Source organism: Anopheles arabiensis, chromosome 2, assembly GCF_016920715.1.
Source record: "Anopheles arabiensis isolate DONGOLA chromosome 2, AaraD3, whole genome shotgun sequence".
Lineage (NCBI taxonomy): Eukaryota > Metazoa > Arthropoda > Insecta > Diptera > Culicidae > Anopheles > Anopheles arabiensis.
In genome coordinates this window covers 24,670,489-24,691,039 of record NC_053517.1, presented here as the reverse complement: position 1 = coordinate 24,691,039, position 20,551 = coordinate 24,670,489, and the positions used below count along the sequence as shown (strand labels likewise).

At 43.9% G+C, this 20,551-nt stretch overlaps 1 protein-coding gene across 2 annotated transcripts in view; it reads left to right on the top strand.

The window, feature by feature from the left end:
* LOC120896360 (vesicular acetylcholine transporter-like) overlaps positions 1-20,485 on the top strand; it is a 41,047-nt gene extending 20,562 nt beyond the window's left edge. Inside the window, exons 2-9 of one of the 2 annotated variants that reach the window (XM_040300412.1) lie at positions 14,126-14,205; positions 14,391-14,749; positions 14,809-14,986; positions 15,057-15,718; positions 16,246-16,368; positions 16,446-16,668; positions 16,988-17,188; positions 17,573-20,485. In XM_040300412.1, coding sequence (XP_040156346.1) covers positions 14,391-14,749; positions 14,809-14,986; positions 15,057-15,718; positions 16,246-16,368; positions 16,446-16,668; positions 16,988-17,188; positions 17,573-17,767 — 1,941 coding nt within the window. In that variant the 5' untranslated portion in view covers positions 14,126-14,205 and the 3' untranslated portion in view covers positions 17,768-20,485. The remainder of the gene's footprint in view (positions 1-14,125; positions 14,206-14,390; positions 14,750-14,808; positions 14,987-15,056; positions 15,719-16,245; positions 16,369-16,445; positions 16,669-16,987; positions 17,189-17,572) is intronic. The other variant, XM_040300410.1, reaches the window with a different exon arrangement.
* The last annotated feature ends 66 nt before the right edge of the window (positions 20,486-20,551 follow it).

The window sequence follows — 20,551 nt, the reverse complement described above, 5'->3', positions numbered from 1 at the left end:
GGCACGGCATACCCAATCGCAAAACGAGCTCTGGCGTAGCCGAGGTAGCGTTGCCGCATTGCCCATTTGCTAGAAAAACCGAAGAAGTAAAACCGGACTCATCGTAAACGGACGCGAACGTCTACGGGTACAGAGAGTACAGACGAGGTTTTGTAGGCTCTGCCGTGTGGCGCGCATCGATACGTGAGCCATAGCATGTACCATAGTAGACGGTAGATCGTGAGACAACACCACGCAAGGCGAGAAATGGTGGTAAATGATCATTTGTAGATTACAAACTGAGCTGCAAAGCAATCTAGCGGCTCCACAGCACGACTTACTTTAGTTGTGTCCTGCGTGTTTGCGGGACTGTAATGTTATCCCCGCGAGGTAGTAGTGTTATTTGAACGATCCTTTCCAACGCACGGGAACGTTCCGGTGTCAGATTCGTTGGCGTACTCGACTATTATTCCATCTCACCATTCTCATCATCGTACGTGTAACGTGTAGCGTAACGTAAAGCGCACAAAGTTGTTGATATATCTGTTTGCGTTTCCCCTCCCTTCCTGTTTTTCCTCCTAATTCGTTACAGACGAGCTCATCCACTCATCTCGGGATGTTTTTCGTAGTGTGGTGATAATGTCGCTCGTTACCATCACAACTAGATAGAATGAAATTCAAAATTCCAAAAAAATAGCAAACATACTATTAGCTCTTACGGTAGTAGTGACCAAAACAACAACAAAAAAAACCACGAATTAGACACTTAAGTATAGGTCGTATGTATTATTTTTGGAAAATCGTGGTAATCGGAGCATAGGTTGGAGCTTGTATCCTGCGGGAAGCATAAGATAAAGCGAAAAACAGAACAACTAAAAAGCAATATAATCAACCTACAGGCGCGAACACAGGAGCGTAAATTGCGACCCACTGAAGTAGTGTTAATGTCGAAAACATCGTTTTAGTTTAATGTGAATGGTGAATACAAAAACACTGGGTAGAGCAGCGAACGAATATTACAACTAACCTGTGCCTAGCTATATTTCGACCTGTTCAAAGACAATTTAGAAAATCAACTCCTTGTTTCACATCACAACAGTTCAATTGTTTAGGGGGAAAAACCTTATTTTCTTTAATATGTTGCTATGTTGCGTTGGAGTAATAGCAGAGAAAGATATGAATTTCTTTTTTTTTTTGGCAAAACCTTCGAAAAAAAAGCTACTGTAAAACGAATGATGCAAGCAAACATCATCATATTACATCGCCATTTATCCTAGAACCAAACCAAAATGCAAGTGTTATACCAACTACGACCATGTGTCGGCGTGTCTGATAAATGTTCTTCACTAACTAACTCGTTACAAGTTACAGAAACAACATCATTATACATTAATACTCCTTAACCGGGCGTCCCCTTTACACTGCACCAGTCAAACGTGTTTAGTGGTTAAGTGAAACCCCTGTATTGTTGAATGTGTAGTATTATTGCATTATAATCACGAGATGGATAAAACGAATGGCAGGCGTACAACAACATACTCAAAATAGTAGCGAAAATGAAAGGGAGAAACAAAACTATCCGATCTCTACACACCTCCAAACCGACACCGGTTTGGCCGGTGGGTGTATAAAATAAGTATTATGAAAAAAAAACACACATTTGCTTTGAAAAAGTAAGTGGAAATATAAATGAAACAAAAACACATACACACAACTTATAAATATATATATAAACAAATGTACACCCCAAAACACACACACACGTACACGACGGGCTATGTATTCCAGCATTAAATGTAGTATGTAGAGGGTGAAGAAACTTTCAACCCAAAACCAACAAAAAAAAAAACGTCACTTGTTAGTATGCAAACTTCTATAGTTAATATTGTAAAGTGTCCTATCTACGAACCTATCTAACGTTTCTCGAAGTATGTATGTGTGCATTTGCATGGAAATGCTTTCGCAACCGTTATCATTGTTGTCTTCACTGAACAAAGATCCTGTTTTGTTGATAACAGTTTTTGTTTCAATTTCTTGTGGTTGATTTTTATAAACAAATCGCTTCGTGGCATATAAACACTTAGTTATGGCTAATTATAAACGTATTGGTGAATTGGGTTCAATGGCCTGTCTGTCGGCGACTACTGTTGTTTCTTATTGAGATCGTTTCTAAGTAGAAGAACATTAATTTGCAGCTTGTATTTATTTGCAATATTTGCACTTCTTCATACGTTCAAACGATCGGAACTGATTTATACACTCAATCTTTAGAGGAAGAGGAGGAGTAAAGTCCCCTAAAAGCGATTAAGATGATAATGCCCCCTTTCGCCGATATTGTGTACATATCGTTAGCTTTCCATTCCAAAGGGAAATGTATGGGAAGAAGTAAACAAGAACGATGGTCAAATGGGCCGGGTCATGTGTAATATTTACTACCACCACCAATCCGTTAGTGTGTGCTACCGGAAGGTTCCTTCTGTTGGCTGATTTGCGTACTGATACGGAGCAAAAACGTCACTGCGCGAAAGTGTGCGCAACGCTTGGACGCATGGACACAACGATGTTTTCTCGGCAGCTTTACAAGGCGGGAGAGCAATGGGAAGAACTCCGTTTGCACCTTTCTCCACGCTTTCGTATGCATGGTAGTGAAGGAAGCCCAGTTGCTGAGATATGCTATAAACATTATTATTAGTAGCTAATTAAGACATTTAGTCGATAAAAGTCTCTGTACAATTGTGGGCAGGCAAATGGTTTGCTTTTATGCTAGTTTTACTTCGTTATCCCTCTTTTGTTGAGAATCTTTACAAGCAATTCTGCTGTTCTGCTGTTGGATCAGAAACAAAGTAAAAGTGGGAAACAACAACAACAACAAAAAAGCATAAAAGTTAGTAGGAAACGAAACGTACACTCCACTTCAAGTAGCGTCAGGCAGGGTCAGCAGGCGAAATTGTATTGGACAACACAACAAAAATTTTGACCCACCATCCCCGTTCGCTCGCTCCCAAATTTTAGCAATTATACCAATCGATAAGCATACGCATAACAACCGCATTATTGCGAAGCTACTATACACAACCCAACCCAACACGCGCGATTGTGCGTGCGCGTGTGTAAGGTGCATAATGATCTATATACAACAAAAAAAAACAAACATATTTAACTTATACACCGCTAAAAGAAAACAAAACAAAACCAACAAACAACTGCAACCGAGTGAACCGAGAACATACATGGAAGAGAGGTTATAGGGTTATTATACTATTCAAAATATATACACATAAAAATATATAGAAAAAAAAAACAAATGAAACTTATGCATTAAAGCGCCGCCGTCTCACAGCGGCCGGAAGAGATCCCTGACCTTGACTGCAAACCATTTTTTCTGTTCCGTTTTTTCACATTGCGTTGTGACAGTATTGGATGCGAATGGATGCCAGGAGAAACACTAATCAGCAGCAAAATGATTATGTAGTTATTAACACCTCCACACCGCATCAAGGAAGGGTGGACTACTTACACCCCCAGATCCCTAAACAGCGCATGTTGTTTTAGTTCTTTTTAAGCTCCCTCTCAAAACAAATGCACCAAACAAATGCAGTATAGTAGCGACTCTACCAGGTACGCAAAGTACGGGAGAATCAATGCAAAACCAGCACACACCAAAACAACACAGCAAACATATCAATGGTAAAATATCACGTTCAACAACTGCAAACTTAAGATTACAAAAACAAACTCCGTATTAAGCAAAAAGATAAGCAAAACAGAGGAACAAACGAGAAAGAGAGAAAGAAAAACAAATAGAACAACAAAGCAACCCAGGACAGAAAATGGAAGTTAAGTAAAAATAAACAACACAAAATAACATCCACAAAATGGTATAGTTGGTAATAGTTGTATTTTAATGGTTATTAAATCAAATTCAAACGAAAATGGCATGTATGTGTGTGTGTGTGTGTGTGAAAGTGGACACGTGTTTCGGAACGGACTGGTTTGGAAAAGGGAAGGGATGGGAGGGGTACGAGGGGAAGTGCAGTGAGAAAAGGGTAAATAACGATAGGAAATGATGTTGATGTTTATCGAGCCAGGGAAAAGCTATTCGCTGGGGTAAAGGAGTGTCGGTGAACAACCGGAGGAAGCGCTGTAAGACGAAGATGATGGCTAATAACTGAAATAAACATATTTAGTTCGACATTAAAATATAACCTATCTATCCGTGGGGATGGTTTGAATGTTTCAGTATGATTTCAATTGAATTATGTTATGTTTTAAGACAACCAAGCTAGAGATGACAATGTGTGGAGCTAAGTGTACTGTTGCGCGTCAAGTGCATACTAGAGACATTTAGCGCCCTCTAATGGCAATTTTATGTATTACAGGAGACGGTTGATCTTTCTTGTCATATACATTTTCTAATCAACAGTTTTTTTTTGTTGAAGCGTTTTATAAATGACATAATCGTTTATAATACAGTATTTTATTGTGTATAATCATCCTTTTTCTTTAGAAATACTCAAAATTATTTACACTAATGGCTACGGCGAATCTAACCCATCCAAAACAATGTCCACGATTCATCGTATTCAACTACGCGAAAAACCTCAACTGCAATAATTGGTAAAGTTTTATTAAATCCACCCTCGAATGCTCCCAATTCTGTTGCCGGTGGCCGCCCCTTCTCTGAACACAAATACCCCGCAACAGGAAATTATACCACCACCACCGTCCATATTATGTACAACACAGTACGGATGAAACCATAGAAAGATGAAATCCTTTTTGGATGGTCGTGCGTGCCCTTTTCTCAACTACCGGCACCAAATGAATAAATTAAAACACAAACCCACGGATTTCCCGTTCACTGTAGTACCGCCGTGCACAAAGCAGCAGCAGCAGCAGCAGCGGATGTTTCCGGTGTGTACAAAAGAAATAGCGCCGCTTATCCTGCCTTTATAGCGTTGCCATTTCCTGCCCGTTGTGTTGCTGGTTGCTGGTGAACATCATGGCAAACAACGAGCGCCGACACGCTTAATAATAAAGATAAATAATGCTAAATTGAAGTTTAATTAGGAGACACCGGATTGGTTTACGGATTTTCGTTTACCAGGCTCTAATTTTGCTAGTTTATTTTTTAGTGTGTGGTTTTGTTACAGAACATTGCAATGGTGTTTTATGCTGCGACACTGTTAAATTGCTGCGGCAAGCAAGATATTCGTTTCGTTCCATAAAATTAATGTGTTCTGTAATTTGTGTTGGGACAACCAAAGCACCCCCCCCCCCAAAAACCCCTTCCGATCGATCATTTCGTTTGCATATCTGCACAATTGGTGGCACGTGCCGGTAGACCTTGAGCCCGATTCACCACGCTTGCTCGCTGCCGGTGTGATGCTTAACCCCATTCAAGAGGACGGAACAAATCCGATTCTGTCACGCCATTAGCAATTGCAATGGGTGGGGAGGATTCGAACAGGCTCGAGCGACCAAGAAATTCGCCCCGAATAAAACCACCACGCTGGCGGCACGTGCACAATTGCCGGAGTGTAGTTGCTTTGGCGGGTTTGGTTGGACACACTGATTATCCGATTGTAATTACGACGGGCACATGTGGGCGAGCGGGCGAACAATGCCACCACTTGACAAGGATAATAATAAAACAAGGATCTTTTGTTGGTGTTGGTGGTGAGCAAAGGAAAGAAGAAACTCTAACAAGGTTATAGGGATGTGGAAATGGTTCGTTGCTGTTTGCCATGTTTTGACTATAATCGTGGTTTTGACGTCTATTCATTATGATCGGTTGTAAAGATTCTACAACTTATTTACAACGTTTAAGATAAAAATGGATGGCTTCTGTTGCTCAAAATTGCTCATTTTGTAATATTTGTAACATTAAATGTGCTAAAAACAACTTCAAAAACGCAACGAACAACCAATGTCCTTTCGATCAACAGCATAATCCAAACAGATGACTCTGTAGGAAGGATTCCTGTACTAATTGAACGAGACACAGACAGATTATTCAATTAGTGGTTAGCGCCTTGAAAGATGAATGATGATGGAAAGATCATGGAGTTTTTCCTTAACAGTGAATGAAAGTTCCTTTAAAACGTTTACATTGGATTTGAGCATCCAGGAGCAACACTATGAGTTGGTGTACCCTTAAGGTGACTTGAACTGGTTTAAAGCAAACTAAAGAATCTTTTGCTCCTAACCCTATAATGTTAACACTATTTATGTGTCCCTTTAAAGCACCCGGTAGGTAGACACGTTAGCCAGTCGATTTCGGGGCTACCAAGCTATCCGCCCCGTGTGTTAGCCACACAGCCAACGCTAGCCTGAGAGTGTACAGTGTACGCATGGGGAAAAATTGAATTACATTAAACTCTGACTCGATTCTAACGCCATTACGGGTTGCCGGTGTTGCCGATCTCCCGGTGCTAGATGATGAAGTTGGTGGTCGTGTGGCGCTCCACACATGCGTGGAGTTCCCCACCGCAACATGCCCGGGGAAGGATGCTGGACGGGAATGTTTTTAATAGAGTCGAACTAATTAGATCAGCTCACGGTCGGCCGTGTATGATTTTTAATTGGACACGGTGTTGGTAAAAGGGTTCTTTTTTTTTGCTCCTAATTATTCAATCATGCAAAAAAATTATGAATTATGTTGTGTTGATGTTGAAAGTTAAAAGCTGAGTTCAGTAATTTGTTTTTTTTTATTGTAATTTTGTTTTAATGTAAGCCTAAAATGAAGCAAAATATAACCTTCTTTTCAACGTATTGCTCGCACATCTTACTGCTCTGCTTGAATTAGCGTTTAATTAATTGCAGTCGACAGTCGATTTATGTTTCCTTTACCGCGAGAAATGCTTCAGACATGCTTATCACAAATCATTTCTACTACATCATCTACCAACGGACCAACATCCCATACCGTGCTCGACCTGAAGGCATTTGCCAGAACGCCAGAAAATAAGAACCATCACCTGCCGGTCGATTAACCGCCAGCCCGTACAGAGGCAGCTTACAGATTGAACTCGTTACATCCTGTCATTTGCAACGACGCTTATCCTCCCGTGTTCGCTCCAGAACGATCCCTTGTGCCCACCACATTACCCTTGCAATTGCAGATCAAAAGACTTTCCTTTCTCGCTGTGTAGTGTAGCGATTTGTATAAAAATCGATAAATTACATGCTACCCCTGCTCGGAATGCTGTCAGCCGGATGGACAGCTTCCATCCGTTGATTCCGTTTTGCGACACGCCGGAAGCTGGTTTTGCTGGAAATTCTGGATAACCCTCCCCACTCGCAAGTCAATTCACGCAGCTTCACCTTTTCGAACCTTGCCAGCTAGAGTTGGCTGCTTGTACGCGTACAACATAAAAGCCAGACTACATGCTTTATTTATGCTCGTCGGAACGCAGCATTACCTTTCCTTCTGTTCGGGGCTTTTGTCAGCCCAGTAATAGCATTCAGCAGCAGCAGAACATTTGTAACAATATCTTAATTAACACTAATGGAATCCTTACTTCGGTGCCGAGCCGCGCCCCGATAGAGATTCTGTTGCTTTTTGCGGATGTTTTTGGCCGCAGTTTTCATCAAGGAATAACATCATCAAACCAACCAACCAACCCCACCAAACCAAAGTACGGGCGAGAGAGAAGCCCAGAGAAAGTGCGAAAAGGTGAACAAACTTCTTCATTTACACGTACCAACTTTGCGCTCCTTTTGGCTCGAATGGCGAAGAAACTTTTCCATTTCCCTTTTTCTGCTGTTGCTGCTGCTGCTGCTGCTGATGCGGAGTTTTCCGCATCGTATTTCCTTACGGTATACGCGTGGTGGGAAGAGGATGCTGTGTTGGTGTGTTTCTTTTCCCTGTATTTCTGTATCTTATCCTGAATGCTAGTGCTGTGTTCGAATTACGCCTAGCTGGTGCGCTAAAGTGTGGGAATTTTTAACGACTGTGCATGTTTGGGGATGGTTGTCTGAAAGATGCCTTAGTAAGAGTCTTGCTGTAATAGTATCGCCAATTGCCTGGTGCGAGAGAAAATTACGGTTGAAATTTCGTAACCTGTTGGATAAAATCGAGGCATAGTTATATGAAAGAGCAAATGCAATGTTTTCAAACTCACTTTTATGACTTTAATAAAACTAAATCGCTGCAGCATATTTGCATATCCTTTGCATGTCAATTAAGCATGATAATAATCGCTTCCATCACTGCCATAAAATCGTACCCAAATGCGTTCTATTTAAATATTCCTTGCAATACTATACGACCAAAGCTTATGTCTGCCATAATACGTATCGTAAATCATTCAACGTAGAAACAAAATAAATTCACAATTTCGATATTGCTGTCCTTTTCCAAGACGTTAAAAAACACAACGCTGAATGTAGAACATAATTTAATGCTATTCTTTTTGCGAAAGAAAAGAAGAGTTTAAGCTTAAAAGGAGAAAACAACAAGCAAAGGAGTGGAAGAACAGAACCTCCTCAAAACAAAAAGGTTAGGGTGAAAGGCAGAAAACAAACAACAGCAACAACAAAAAACAACACCAACGTTGCGTCGTTAACGAATCAAACCCCAGCAGGCGGGTGCGGTTTTCGCATGGGCTGTAACATGTTAAGGTAAGCAGGCTGTTTACCTTAAAGGGAAACGTCTTGAAGGAACGGCTGTTTGAGCTGTTTAAACACTGTAGAAACCGTGTTTTGCCTGAAAAAAAGGCAAACTTTCTTTGATGGCGCATGGCACGTATTTCCAGGTGAGTTTATAGATGAAAAAACTCCCTCAAATGACTATTATATCTTTAAATTAAACAGATTGTTTTGTGATAACTCGAACGTTTTTTGGACAAAGTTGAGCTCCGCTAGGTCGTAAAGACCAGCCACCAAAACCTGCTCCTATTGGGTTTGGTACGGAGAGTTTACTCTAGCTTTACTAGCCTGAAGCAAATGTGTGTGTGGTGTATATTTTATCCAATTTGACGGGTGGGGGTTTCATTTAACGGTTTGGCAAACGGTCTTTCGTTTCATGTTTCACTAGGGAGAGATTTAGAGAGGGAGAGAGAGGGGACGAGGGCGACGATGATTTAGATTCTCGTCATGTATATTTACCTGCTACATACACACGTGTCTGGGTGGTTAGACGGTAGCCGATGGTGGTGAGTGCGGGTGGTTGGTGTTACACGTGCCACGGGGACGCCACACGCGTTTGCGCGTAGTTACACGACTACGCAACGAAAAGGTAATGTTGCTCAAGACGCACACGGTGGTGAGAGCGGTGGGTAAACAGAAAACCCAAGACTTTAGGGAAAACTCGGTCTTAGTTCTTTTTTGTTCTCCTAAATTTCAGCTTTAAATTATGCGAAACGTGATTAAACCTTTATCGTTGTTAACAGACAGAAATGAAATTGATTTTTACACAATCTTAATAGAAACATGTTGGGTTTTTCTTTGGAATATCATCGAGAATAATACAAGTCTAAAACGAAAATAATAAAACAAAAATTTAACATTTAAAAGTAGACAACATCATTAACAATAACCTTTTCTTCCGGTTAAAATTTCACTCGCAAAAGGTCAAGCTGAAATCACACCGACAAGCCAAATAGACAGCCTCAACCTCCCCCCGTACCGTATGAAGTTGGATGCATTTTATTTGCACAGTCAATCGATCGCCACTAATTTTCCGTTTTCCGGCCACTGTTGGTCGTACGCGGGGTTCCACACAGTAGTGAAGTAGAGTTTACAAACGGAATTGAAGAAAGCTAAGCTTGCCTTTAGCTCCTCACAACCACATTCGCAGATTGGGAAGATGGACAAATGGTCAACACAAAGGAGAATGTACGACAACAGCACAAAGAATAGTACAAAGTACGGTCGTCACCCTACGAGAACAAGGAGAGCTATCCTTGTACTTGCGTGCGGGGTTTTTCTTCCGGCCTTCCGGGTTGCCATTCTTTTCGGCTTTTGCTATACACGTATACGAACAAAAGTAGCTCACCTCCCTGCTCCTTCACAAAGGCAAATCCTTCGCTTCAAGCACCATTGATTTTGGGCCACTACGGAGTATCTTCACGCAGGAGTAAGAGAGCCTCCAGTAGCAGCAGCAGCCTCTTGCCACACTTGAAGCAGAATGCGCGTGTGTGTGCGTGTATGTTCGTGTTTCCAAGGGCTGATCCCACTCGTACGCCTCCTTTACACAGGATTGATTAAAGGTGATAGTACACGGCACTACCACCACACCAAGCTGGTCACCACTCCACCACTTGGGCTGAAACTGAAGTGCTGCTGGCGGTAGTAGTGATGGTTTGGGATTACACGCCAGCTTCAATTTCACAAGCACAGCCTGCTTTGGGGCACAAAAATTGGCGAACAGAAAACCGTTTTCAATTTCTGCTAACAATTGAAGGACTTCCGCATACACACACACACACATGCAAGCACAATGGGTGAAATCCGAGCATCAGCAGCCGTGTTTCGGTAGCACATGGTTAAACCGTTGACTAAGCTTGCTTCGTTAGAGGAAAATTCAATCTTCCACAGCATGTGAACGTGGGGCTGCCTGCCGGTGGGAAAAGAAAGCCCTCAGCTGTAGACAAACTTTTTGACTCGCAGAAACTGGGAAAGAGAGGGCAAGATGGAGCGAGAGAGAAAGAGAGAGAGAGAGAGAGAGAGAGAGAGAGAGAGAACGGTATCCATCTACACCATCCATATCCGTTTGCCGATCCAACGATGCTGCTGCTGCTGCTGTTAGTTGTGCATGGTTGGTTCGTTACAATCGCCACGATGCAATGGAAGGAAGTGCAACCGTCCAAGGCAGGATGCACCAACACTTCGCCACCAACTTTAGGAACTTTGCGATCAAGCGGATTAAGTTTCATCATTACTTTGCTCAAAGAGTTGACTGCTTTATCGTCCTTCAGACTCAAAGGAACGATGAAAAGAAACGGATTTAAGTGGCGCGTTAGAGAAAATCAATTTACTCTTAAAAGATTTTTAAAATCTGTCAGTACTCCTTCTTCTTTTCCTGATATCATTATTAAAAGCGAATTAAAAAAATGTTGCCAACAAGGTGTGAACAGACGCTTTGAAAATGTCGATCATATTTTTATACTTTACCGCTTCCATTCCGCGTAAATCGTAAATCCTTCTGGTGCTGCAATAATCTCACCACGAGGTTTTCCACCCCGTTGTTTCTTTTTTTTTCGCCAGTCTCCAGTCGGCCAATATCACACAGCAGGACGCCATCGACCGCCACGTGGTGTAGGTGCGTGGTGTCTTAATCCGCACCGGCTAAAGTCCTCCTCCCGTGGACGTGCGGCGCGCCCTACGGGGGTTCTCTCACTGCATGAATCCACCGTTTGCAACCAGTTGGCAACAACATCAAACAAACGTTGTTAATTCCGTATTGAACGTAGGGCAGCGGCAAAGGCTTCGCTTTTGCTTCTTTCCTGCACTGTGTGCTGGCGTTTTTATCCGGGGAGGGGAGGGAGCAAACCATTTCATCTAATGTCACCTGCAACGTGCCATATTATCCGCGTTGGGGTGAAACGGCGTCACCCATGGGGGCCAGTCAGTCATGCTGCTCTGTGTGGTGGTGGTGACGAGTCTGTATCTGCATTCAAACGGAAAACAGTATTGAGCTGTTCGGTTGCAAGATGAAGAACGCGCGCGCGGCGTGAAATGTTATTTTTATGTCGTTTTGATTGCTGCTGGAATGGAATTGGTATTGTTTTTGCGTTGGAATGGGACTGGGGGACAATACAAACGAGAAATAGGGTTTGACGTCGTCTGGGTCGATATAATAGAGGAAAATTGGGAACAAAGTTTAGATACAGGTTGTTTTCCATTGTGTCATAAACAGTTCTGCAGGGAGGTGAAGAATCTTTTTACCAATATCACTCCCTTAATTGCTGAATAAGTCAATTTTTGTCTTGAAGAATGGGTTATTTTGACCCTCAGCATCCCAACAGTACCAGTCAGTGGCGTATTTAACGGTAAGCAAAGTAAGCAATTGCGGGGGGCCCCTTCAATGAGGGGCCCCGGAATCTTTAGTACATTTTCCATAACAGTTGATAGAATATGGCACTGTATTAGCAAGGAGGGCCCCGTGGGTTATGGACTTTGGGGCCCCGCGCTAGACGAACCATCAGCACCTACCCCCCCCCCCCCCCGGCAGCAACAAAGTTTAAGTTAAAATGTTACATAATCAAAAACGGATGCCGAGTACCCCCGGTAATCATGTACAAAGGGGCCTCAACAACTCTTACTGCTTAGGGCCCCCGAGACTGTAAACCCGCTACTGGTACCAGTTCTTCTTCTATTTGACGAATGTCCTACACGGACATGCCGGCCTGTACAGGGCTTACGAGACTTAATTCATAACCACGCAGCCGGATTGTCAAATCCTTGCTACGGGGGGACGATCCATTCTAGGCTTGAACCCATGACGGGTATGTTATTGACGACTGTACCACGGGACCGCCCTTAGGACCAGTTGTGAAGGTTTATTAGCTTATCTTGGTGATTATCTTGTGACCGCGAGGCTACATGAGGTGAAATATAAAGCGAAATGAACTATTTGACAGGCGAAATATCTGTCAGATACAGTTAAAGGGCTGGGGGAGACACAACAGCAGCTTTCGAAATTCACTTAAAAAGAATATCTTCTTAAGCAGAACATTCCCTAATTGCAAGAAATTATGAATTGTTGACTCAAAATTTACGAAGTACTCGATATTGAAGTTATTTAATGGATTTAGTTACGATTTTGTACACGTTATTTGTTTACATTGCATGTCAGCTGCTTGCTATGATGCTTTATCCGTCAGATATTTCGCTTGTGAAATACAGTGAACCCTCTCTTATTTGACACCTCTCCAATTTGAAAAACCTCTCTTATTTGAACATTTTGCACAGTCCCTTGATTTCCAGTACATTTTTGTTCCTCTAATTTGGAAAACCTCTGAAATCTGTGTCCCTCTTATTTGTGTATGGTGTTGCCATGGTTATTGAATGATGTATGCTCAAATTGGCAATCCTGTTCGCAGTTTCCTATAGCAACAGTTAAGGCTGCATACTAAATGTTCTGTCTCTTTCTTGTTTGGATGGACCTTTCATTCACTTTCCACCTCTGGAATTTGAAAACCCCTCTTATTCGACAGTCCCATCGCCTCTCAAATAAGAGAGGGTTCACTGTAGTCCATTTCGCTGTATATTTCACCTCATGTGGCCTCGCGGTGACACTTTTGGGAAAGTCAAAGATCTAAGAGAAGTATACTTGCATTTCAAATGTACTAAATTAAGTCTCTTCAGCAACTTTTGGTGTAACTTTGTGGAAATCGTTCATCTACTGCTTTACTTACTGTTAATCTGCTTTACTCAGTACGATCCTTATTGGACAATGTTTTCAGTAAGGTTTCTATGACACGACCTCCGACCTAAATCGACACTTGTGTGACGCTCCCTGGACGTTATTAAATGGCCGCTTATCGCATCTGACATCGTATTATATCCTATATCACATCTGGCGAATGGTTATGAAAAGCATCCAATGAAGGCCTTCATCTCTCCTCATCTCATCTTCATCACCTTCTTGAAGGTCTTCGGGGAACCCAGAAGTTCTAGAAGAGTATCGGTAGCAACAATCTGAGTTGTAGCTAATTGACGAAGTAGGACATGAAGTATCGAGTAGCAGCAGTTGAGGTCAGTACTACGGCAGGTATAGGACCAGGAAGAAGATAGTATCAAAATGCAGCGACGAAAAACTATAAAGTTCATCTTCAATCCATATCAAATCCCATTTCTACAATGGTGTGTTGAATATCATGCAATTTTCAAAAGCTTTTTTTTGTTATTCCTTTGCAAATTGCTAATCCATCTCCACCTCACCCTCTAGTCCTTATTCTTCCCCTTTCTCTGCGATTTTTCACCGATATCTCAGCTCCGGATCAAACGATTCTTCGCCCATAATAACGAATTGTACTCGATTTTTCTACTCATTTGAACATATTCCATCCATCACCATGGATCGACCATCAACCAACACCAACGCTAACCGCCATCGACACCATCCCGGAATGTCCGGACTTCATTACATTGCATTTACCATTGATCGTGCCACCCTGACCAACTGATCACCGTTCAGGATGGAAAGACTCCATCCTGCAACTGCCGAAGAAATGGCTCTCGACATCGGAAGCTACCGACGAGTTTGGATTCCCCCAGGTATGTGGTCTGTATATGTGTTCTCTAGGGCCAACAGCTGCGACGCACTCACAACATCGTACCGACCGATCTTTTTAATAAAGCCCGTCTAGGCCTATGCATGATTGTAAAAGTGCTTGCCGCAAGTTGTATACTCCTCACGTTACTCATCGCAAACGCACCGTTTTGTTTTTCTTGCTGCCCAGATGCTGCCCAAGGTACCGCTCCCGACGGTGGAACAAACGATGGCCGAGTACGTGCGGGTGCTGCAACCGATCGTCACACCGCAACAGCTCGAGCGGACCAAATCGATCATTAAGCAGTTTAGCGCCACGATCGGCCCGAGTCTGCAGGAGTACCTGCAGGCGAAGCGGGAAGCCGACGACAACTGGGCGTACTACTACTGGCTCAACGACATGTACATGGACAATCCGCTCCCGCTGCCGATCAACTCGAACCCGGGCATGGTGATGCCACCGCGCAAGTTCACCACCGTTAACGATCTAGCCCAGTTTGCGGCCCAGCTAATCGACCAGCTGATGGACCACAAGGAGATGCTCGAGGGGTTGGTCTCTTACCGGACGTCGTTGTTGGAGCTTTCATGCCACTTTCTTTCCTTTACAGCGGCGGCTTGAAACAGGAACGGGCGACCTCCCGCGAGAAGGGGCAACCGTTGTGCATGGCACAGTACTACCGACTGCTCGGTTCCTGCCGACGGCCGGGCGATCCACGCGACAGCCAGTATCTGCCGCCGGGCGGAGAGCAGACCGACGCACACGTCATTGTGTGCTGTCGCAATCGCGTAAGCAGTAGTCGCGTGTAAGACGGCACGTCTCCTCTACTAAATCCCCCGTCCCTTTTTTCCCCCGCAGATGTACTGCGTCCCGGTAAAGGCGGGCGATCGTGGCCGGCTGAACGAGAACGAGCTGGCCGCACAGCTGCTACACATTCTGAACGAAGCGCCCGGCCTGCCCGAAACGGAGGCAACCGTCGGCATTCTTACCACCGAGCCACGACCGAAGTGGGCCACCGATCGGGAGCTGCTGCTGCTGGAGGAGCAGAACGCCCGCAACATTGAGCTGATCGAGACGGCGCTGGTCGTGATGTGCATCGACGAGCCGATCCCGCTGTCGTACAATGCGCGCGGCTTCAATGGCTCACCGGCCGGGGCACACTATGCGGGCGGCCGGGACGAAAGCAACATGGCGCACGAGATGATACACGGCGGGGGCAGTGCGTGCAACACGGCCAACCGGTGGTTCGACAAGACGATGCAGCTCATCATCTGCAACGACGGCACATGGGGCCTTTGCTACGAGCATTCGCCGTCGGAGGGCATCGCCGTCGTGCAACTGCTGGAGGGCATTCTGAAGCGCATCGACGAGGCGGCGACGGCGAAGGATGGCCCCGGCACGGCGACCGCGGACCGGCTACAGCTGCAGCAGTCCCATCTGCCACCGCCGGAGCGACTGGAGTGGATCGTCCGGCCGGAGATTGAGCGGCGGCTGCGCGAGGCGGCACGTTCGGTGGATAAGTACGATTTAGCTCGTTGGGCTTCATGTAACCATCGTAAACAATTATTCATACAAAATTTCACTAATGAGTCGTTATTTGAGTCACGAATCGCATTCCAAAGATGAACCTCTTAAAAGTCATGAATCATTTGAGAATCACGAATCTTCAGATACGGATAGGTACTCTGATTAGGAGTCATGAACTGAATGAATTCTCAAAGTTAATCAATGAACTAGAATTTAAAATTATGATATCAAGTTTCTTTGTTAAGCGAATCGAATCACGAATCTAATACGCAATGACTCATGAATCTCAAAAGATTCCATACTCTTAAGAGACACGCACACATCTTTAGCGATTTATAGTCCTTTAGATATTCCAATGTCTAAAAATTCGTGAATCTAAAAAATCGAGTTTCAGATACAATGAATCATTCAATCACTTTGATGAATCACTGAGATTAATGAATCTTAATCTGAGTAACCCATTGAGTTGAGTTGAATCCCTTCGCTATACCTCATTACTACTTAACCCCTCACATTCTAGACGGATTGAGGATCTCGACTTCTACGTCTACCGGTACAAGCCGTACGGGAAGAACTTCATCAAAGCCTGCCAGGTCAGCCCGGACGTGTACATTCAGCTGGCACTGCAGCTCGCCTACTACAAGTAAGTGGCGCGGACAGCGATGCAAACGTTCACCAGACATCATTCCTCGCACCCACTCATCACTCTCGTCGTTCCAGGCTCTATGGACATCTGGTCAGCACGTACGAAAGTGCCTCGACCCGGCGGTTCCTGCTCGGGCGGGTCGACTGCATCCGCTCCGCCAGCCTGGAGGCGCTCGAGTGGGCCAAAGCGATGTGCCAGGGCGAGGGCGCGAACGTGACGCTCGAAAGCGACAAGGAGGACGACTACAGTGCCGAGGCCGCCGGGGATGTCAAAAAAGTAACTTTCAGTATTTACAGTGTATGTAAAGAACCAATGCAAAAAGTCGCCCTCTCCCCTACTTCCCATTCCCCATATCCCGTGAGTTCTCCGGACACACACGCACACACACACACACAACTCCTCTATGATTCGGCCAGCTTCCTTCACCTCTTCCTATTCGAACACATCGAACTATCGCTGCATCCTTGGATGTGAGAGGGTTGCCTAGAGACTCGCGCTAGACTAATATTGTGCGTATGCTTTTCCGTCGCTTGGTTGCGGTTTTCTTTTTTTCTCCTTTTTTTGGTTTTTTGGTACTTTTTTTTGTTGTTCTTCCTTCGCTTGTTGTCGTCTACAGAAGGACCATCTGCGGGAGCTGTTCCGATGTGCCGCCGCCCGGCAAACCGAGGTCATGGTGCAGAACATTCTCGGCTACGGCATCGACATCCATCTGCTCGGGCTGAGGGAGGCCTGTCGGGAGCGGGAGGGGATCTTGCACGAGCTCTTCACGGACGAGTGTTACAAGATTGCTAACTGTTTTCTTCTTTCCACTAGCCAGGTACAGGGTAGGGAAAGGGAGGGGAAGGACGAAGGAGATGAACTTGCACTTGGATGACACGCACTAGACGGCACCCCACCATGCACACACGCACCCGGGATAAGCGTTATGATATCTACTTGCACCAACGCACCGAATGCACCCCACCCCAAAAAACCACCACTGTGGGTACTGCACCACTGTCTCATTTCAATTGCACCCCGCGGCACCCTTGGACAGATATGGAACCTCGCGTCACTCCCCGTGGAGCTCATCGAACAAATTCGGAAGGACAAAGTCGCCGTTTTGAATCATTAAAATCAACTTAACCTTTTTCTTCTATTTCACTCCCGCAATCATTCGCTTGGCACCCTCTCTCTCTCTCTCTCTTGCAACATATTTTAGGTGGCCTGCTCGACCAACAGCTTCATGGGGTATGGACCGGTCACACCGCACGGCTACGGTGCGTCGTACAATCCGCACCCGAACGAAATCATCTTCTGCCTTTCGGCCTTCTTCACATCGGACAAGACGAGCGCGTCCCGGTTCGCCCGCTCGCTGCAGGATTCGCTCGACGCCATGCGCGATTTGCTCTCCTAAGAGGCATCATAACACACATAAGAAAAAAACCCTCTTCTTCTTACTAAAACAAACATGTTCGCTACTAATTCGCTACTATACATCGCCGGTGGCCTTAAACGAACGAACACGAACACGGAGAATGGAATGGAGCGCAACGGAGGATAAGGACGATCGTGAAGATCGCTTGCAGCAGAAGCAAAGGTGTAGTGCGCTAAAGCGGGCGTACACATGAAACATATCAAGAAAACGAAACATATCAGTTTTAATCCAAATTGGTCTGTGTAAAGCTTTCGTATCGTGCGATCTTTCCCGGGAAGATCCGGGAAGATTCACACCGATCGCGGAACAACCAAAGAAACGGATACATATCATTAGCTTGTAAGGGAATGGTGGTGCTGGAAGGCAACTTTCCGGCCGCCGAATAGTGTTACTATATACAAAACTATAACAAAAGGGAAGGATAGGAATTGTTTGTTTGTTTGTTGTTGCTATTTCTCTCCCCTTGAAGGCGTGTGGGACTTTCGCATAGTATTACACACACGTTCCCCCCGCTGCTTATTATTGTGATTTTACCCGTTATTGATTATTACCAATTCATCAAAACTGGATAATCGTGTAGTAGCAATATATACAAATATACCACACTTCTGTTGATCGCGTACATCGATGTCTGTCGTGCACCCGCGGTTGGTGATGCAGAGACGTTCGTCCCCCTTTAAGGGTGGTGTGTGCGCGATTGGAAGTTTTGGTTGATTAAGCCCAATGTAAAACATTAACAATGATGTAAGTGCAGCTAAAATCCGTTGCTTAATTCTATCGCATATTGTTGATGTAGTTGTGATTCTTGTTGTTAAAAGAAACCCGATTTTAAAGCACTCTCTATTTATCCAATAACATGAGACTAAAGCATTTATCATTCCAACTGATGGCAAGCGTTAAACCATGCGTTGTTGTTAATAAGTTCACTTCAAAAGGAACATTGTATCGAAAAAAAAACAATATTATTAGCATAACAAGAAACAGGGTGATCACTTTCTTTCAGCAGATCAAATGTACACTTATCTTATCTTAAACAAATGCTTAGAAACGTTACTTGCTTACAGAGATGTATTTTAGTAAAGTAAAACCCAAGAATGCGTTTTAAACGTTACGGTTATGTTATGTGCTTTTGTTCAGGGCTTATTTACACCAGATTCAAGCTAGTCATTATTATTGTAGCAAATATTTAACAGACATGTTGATTAAAAATCCATTTACATGAGTTGCGCTACTGCTAAACAGCGCAACAAAAAAAAACACAAAACTATCAAAGTATATAAGTAACGTATTAAAAAGGCTATCCTATTGAAGTAGCATCGGAAAATGCATAGTGCACCCCGCAAACACATTGGTGCAAGTGTGTGTGTGCGCGCTGGCAGTGCGTTTATAGTTGTAGTAGAAGTAGCACACACCTCCATGGCATGGCATGAGCTCAGTATATACATACATACATGTATACATATTTAATATGCCCGCACAGTATAATCTTGTCCATTCATCATTAGGCGCATGGAATCGAACGATTCAGGTAAAAAACGTATATAACAATATATATTATTAACTATTAGCATATTGGAAAAACCGAAAGATTTCATCACAATCGTGTGTCGATCGATAATCGTTTGCATCGTGAACAATGTGTGAATTCCCAATAGCGTGAGTATAGAAAGGTTAGTGCAGAAGAATGTAACAGAGAGTGGCAGAAGAAGCATAAAGAAGCCGTGCACGTCAATTGGAAAATTGCTTCGAGCACTGGCTACCTACGATCGTTTGCGGCATGTTGTGTCCATCATGGAAGGAACTTCACGGTGCATTGGACACATTACTATCGCACGCCATACACATATCAACACCATTAGGAACGATTAACATACATATCGATTACATATCAGCTCTATAAAAGCATAGTAAAGGAAAGAAAAAAACGAAACAAATCCTACCACTTCAGCGGATCAGACCCCGCCAAAGTGTCTCCTACACATGTCACATTTTTTAGCAACGATGCCATGCGCATCACGCATCCATCGCTCTTAACGCAAGCAGATGTTTGCAGTTTTGCGCGGTAGAGTAAACGCAGCAGCAAAATGCATGCATTTAGCTGTGGCGCGTGGTAATAGCGTTTAGGGATTATTCACAGCCATTTAAGGCTGTGGTGTTAAGTATGGTGTTGTTGTTCAATGAGAGAACTATTGCTAGCATTTAGTGGCGTGTGTATACATGTTTAGACGGGCGTTTTCTGTTAGTCTTAGCCTCGTGCCGGGTGGTGGTGGTTGGCGTGTACCGAGTATTAAACTTGCTTTTAGCTTTTAGCAACGTGTTTAAAACGGTGTTTAACTCTGCTGTCGCTGTAGACTACTGCTGTGTTGTGCTTATCCCGCATAACATATGGTTTGAGTTTCAGCACACGATCGATTCGTGGCCAACTTCATGGAACAGGCTTAAGTAAACAGTAAAAACAAAAATCACATTTCACTCAGAACGTGCTTATTGAAGGAATCGACTCGAAATACGAGTTGGGAGTGTTTAGTACAATTTAAAATGCCCCATAATCATGACGGTCTATCGGCTGCCATGCCCTGTTACGCAGTAAGCCTGTTACGCAAATGTCGGTCGTGTGCGTGTTGTGAGTGAACGTACTATAATAAATCAATAATAATAAAAAGAATCAACTACCCGTACAGCAGAGCAAAACCAAAACTTTGTGTTGCTTTATCGTTGCATTCAGTTCTTTCCAGTTTAAATGTTCAGACATTTACCCATGAA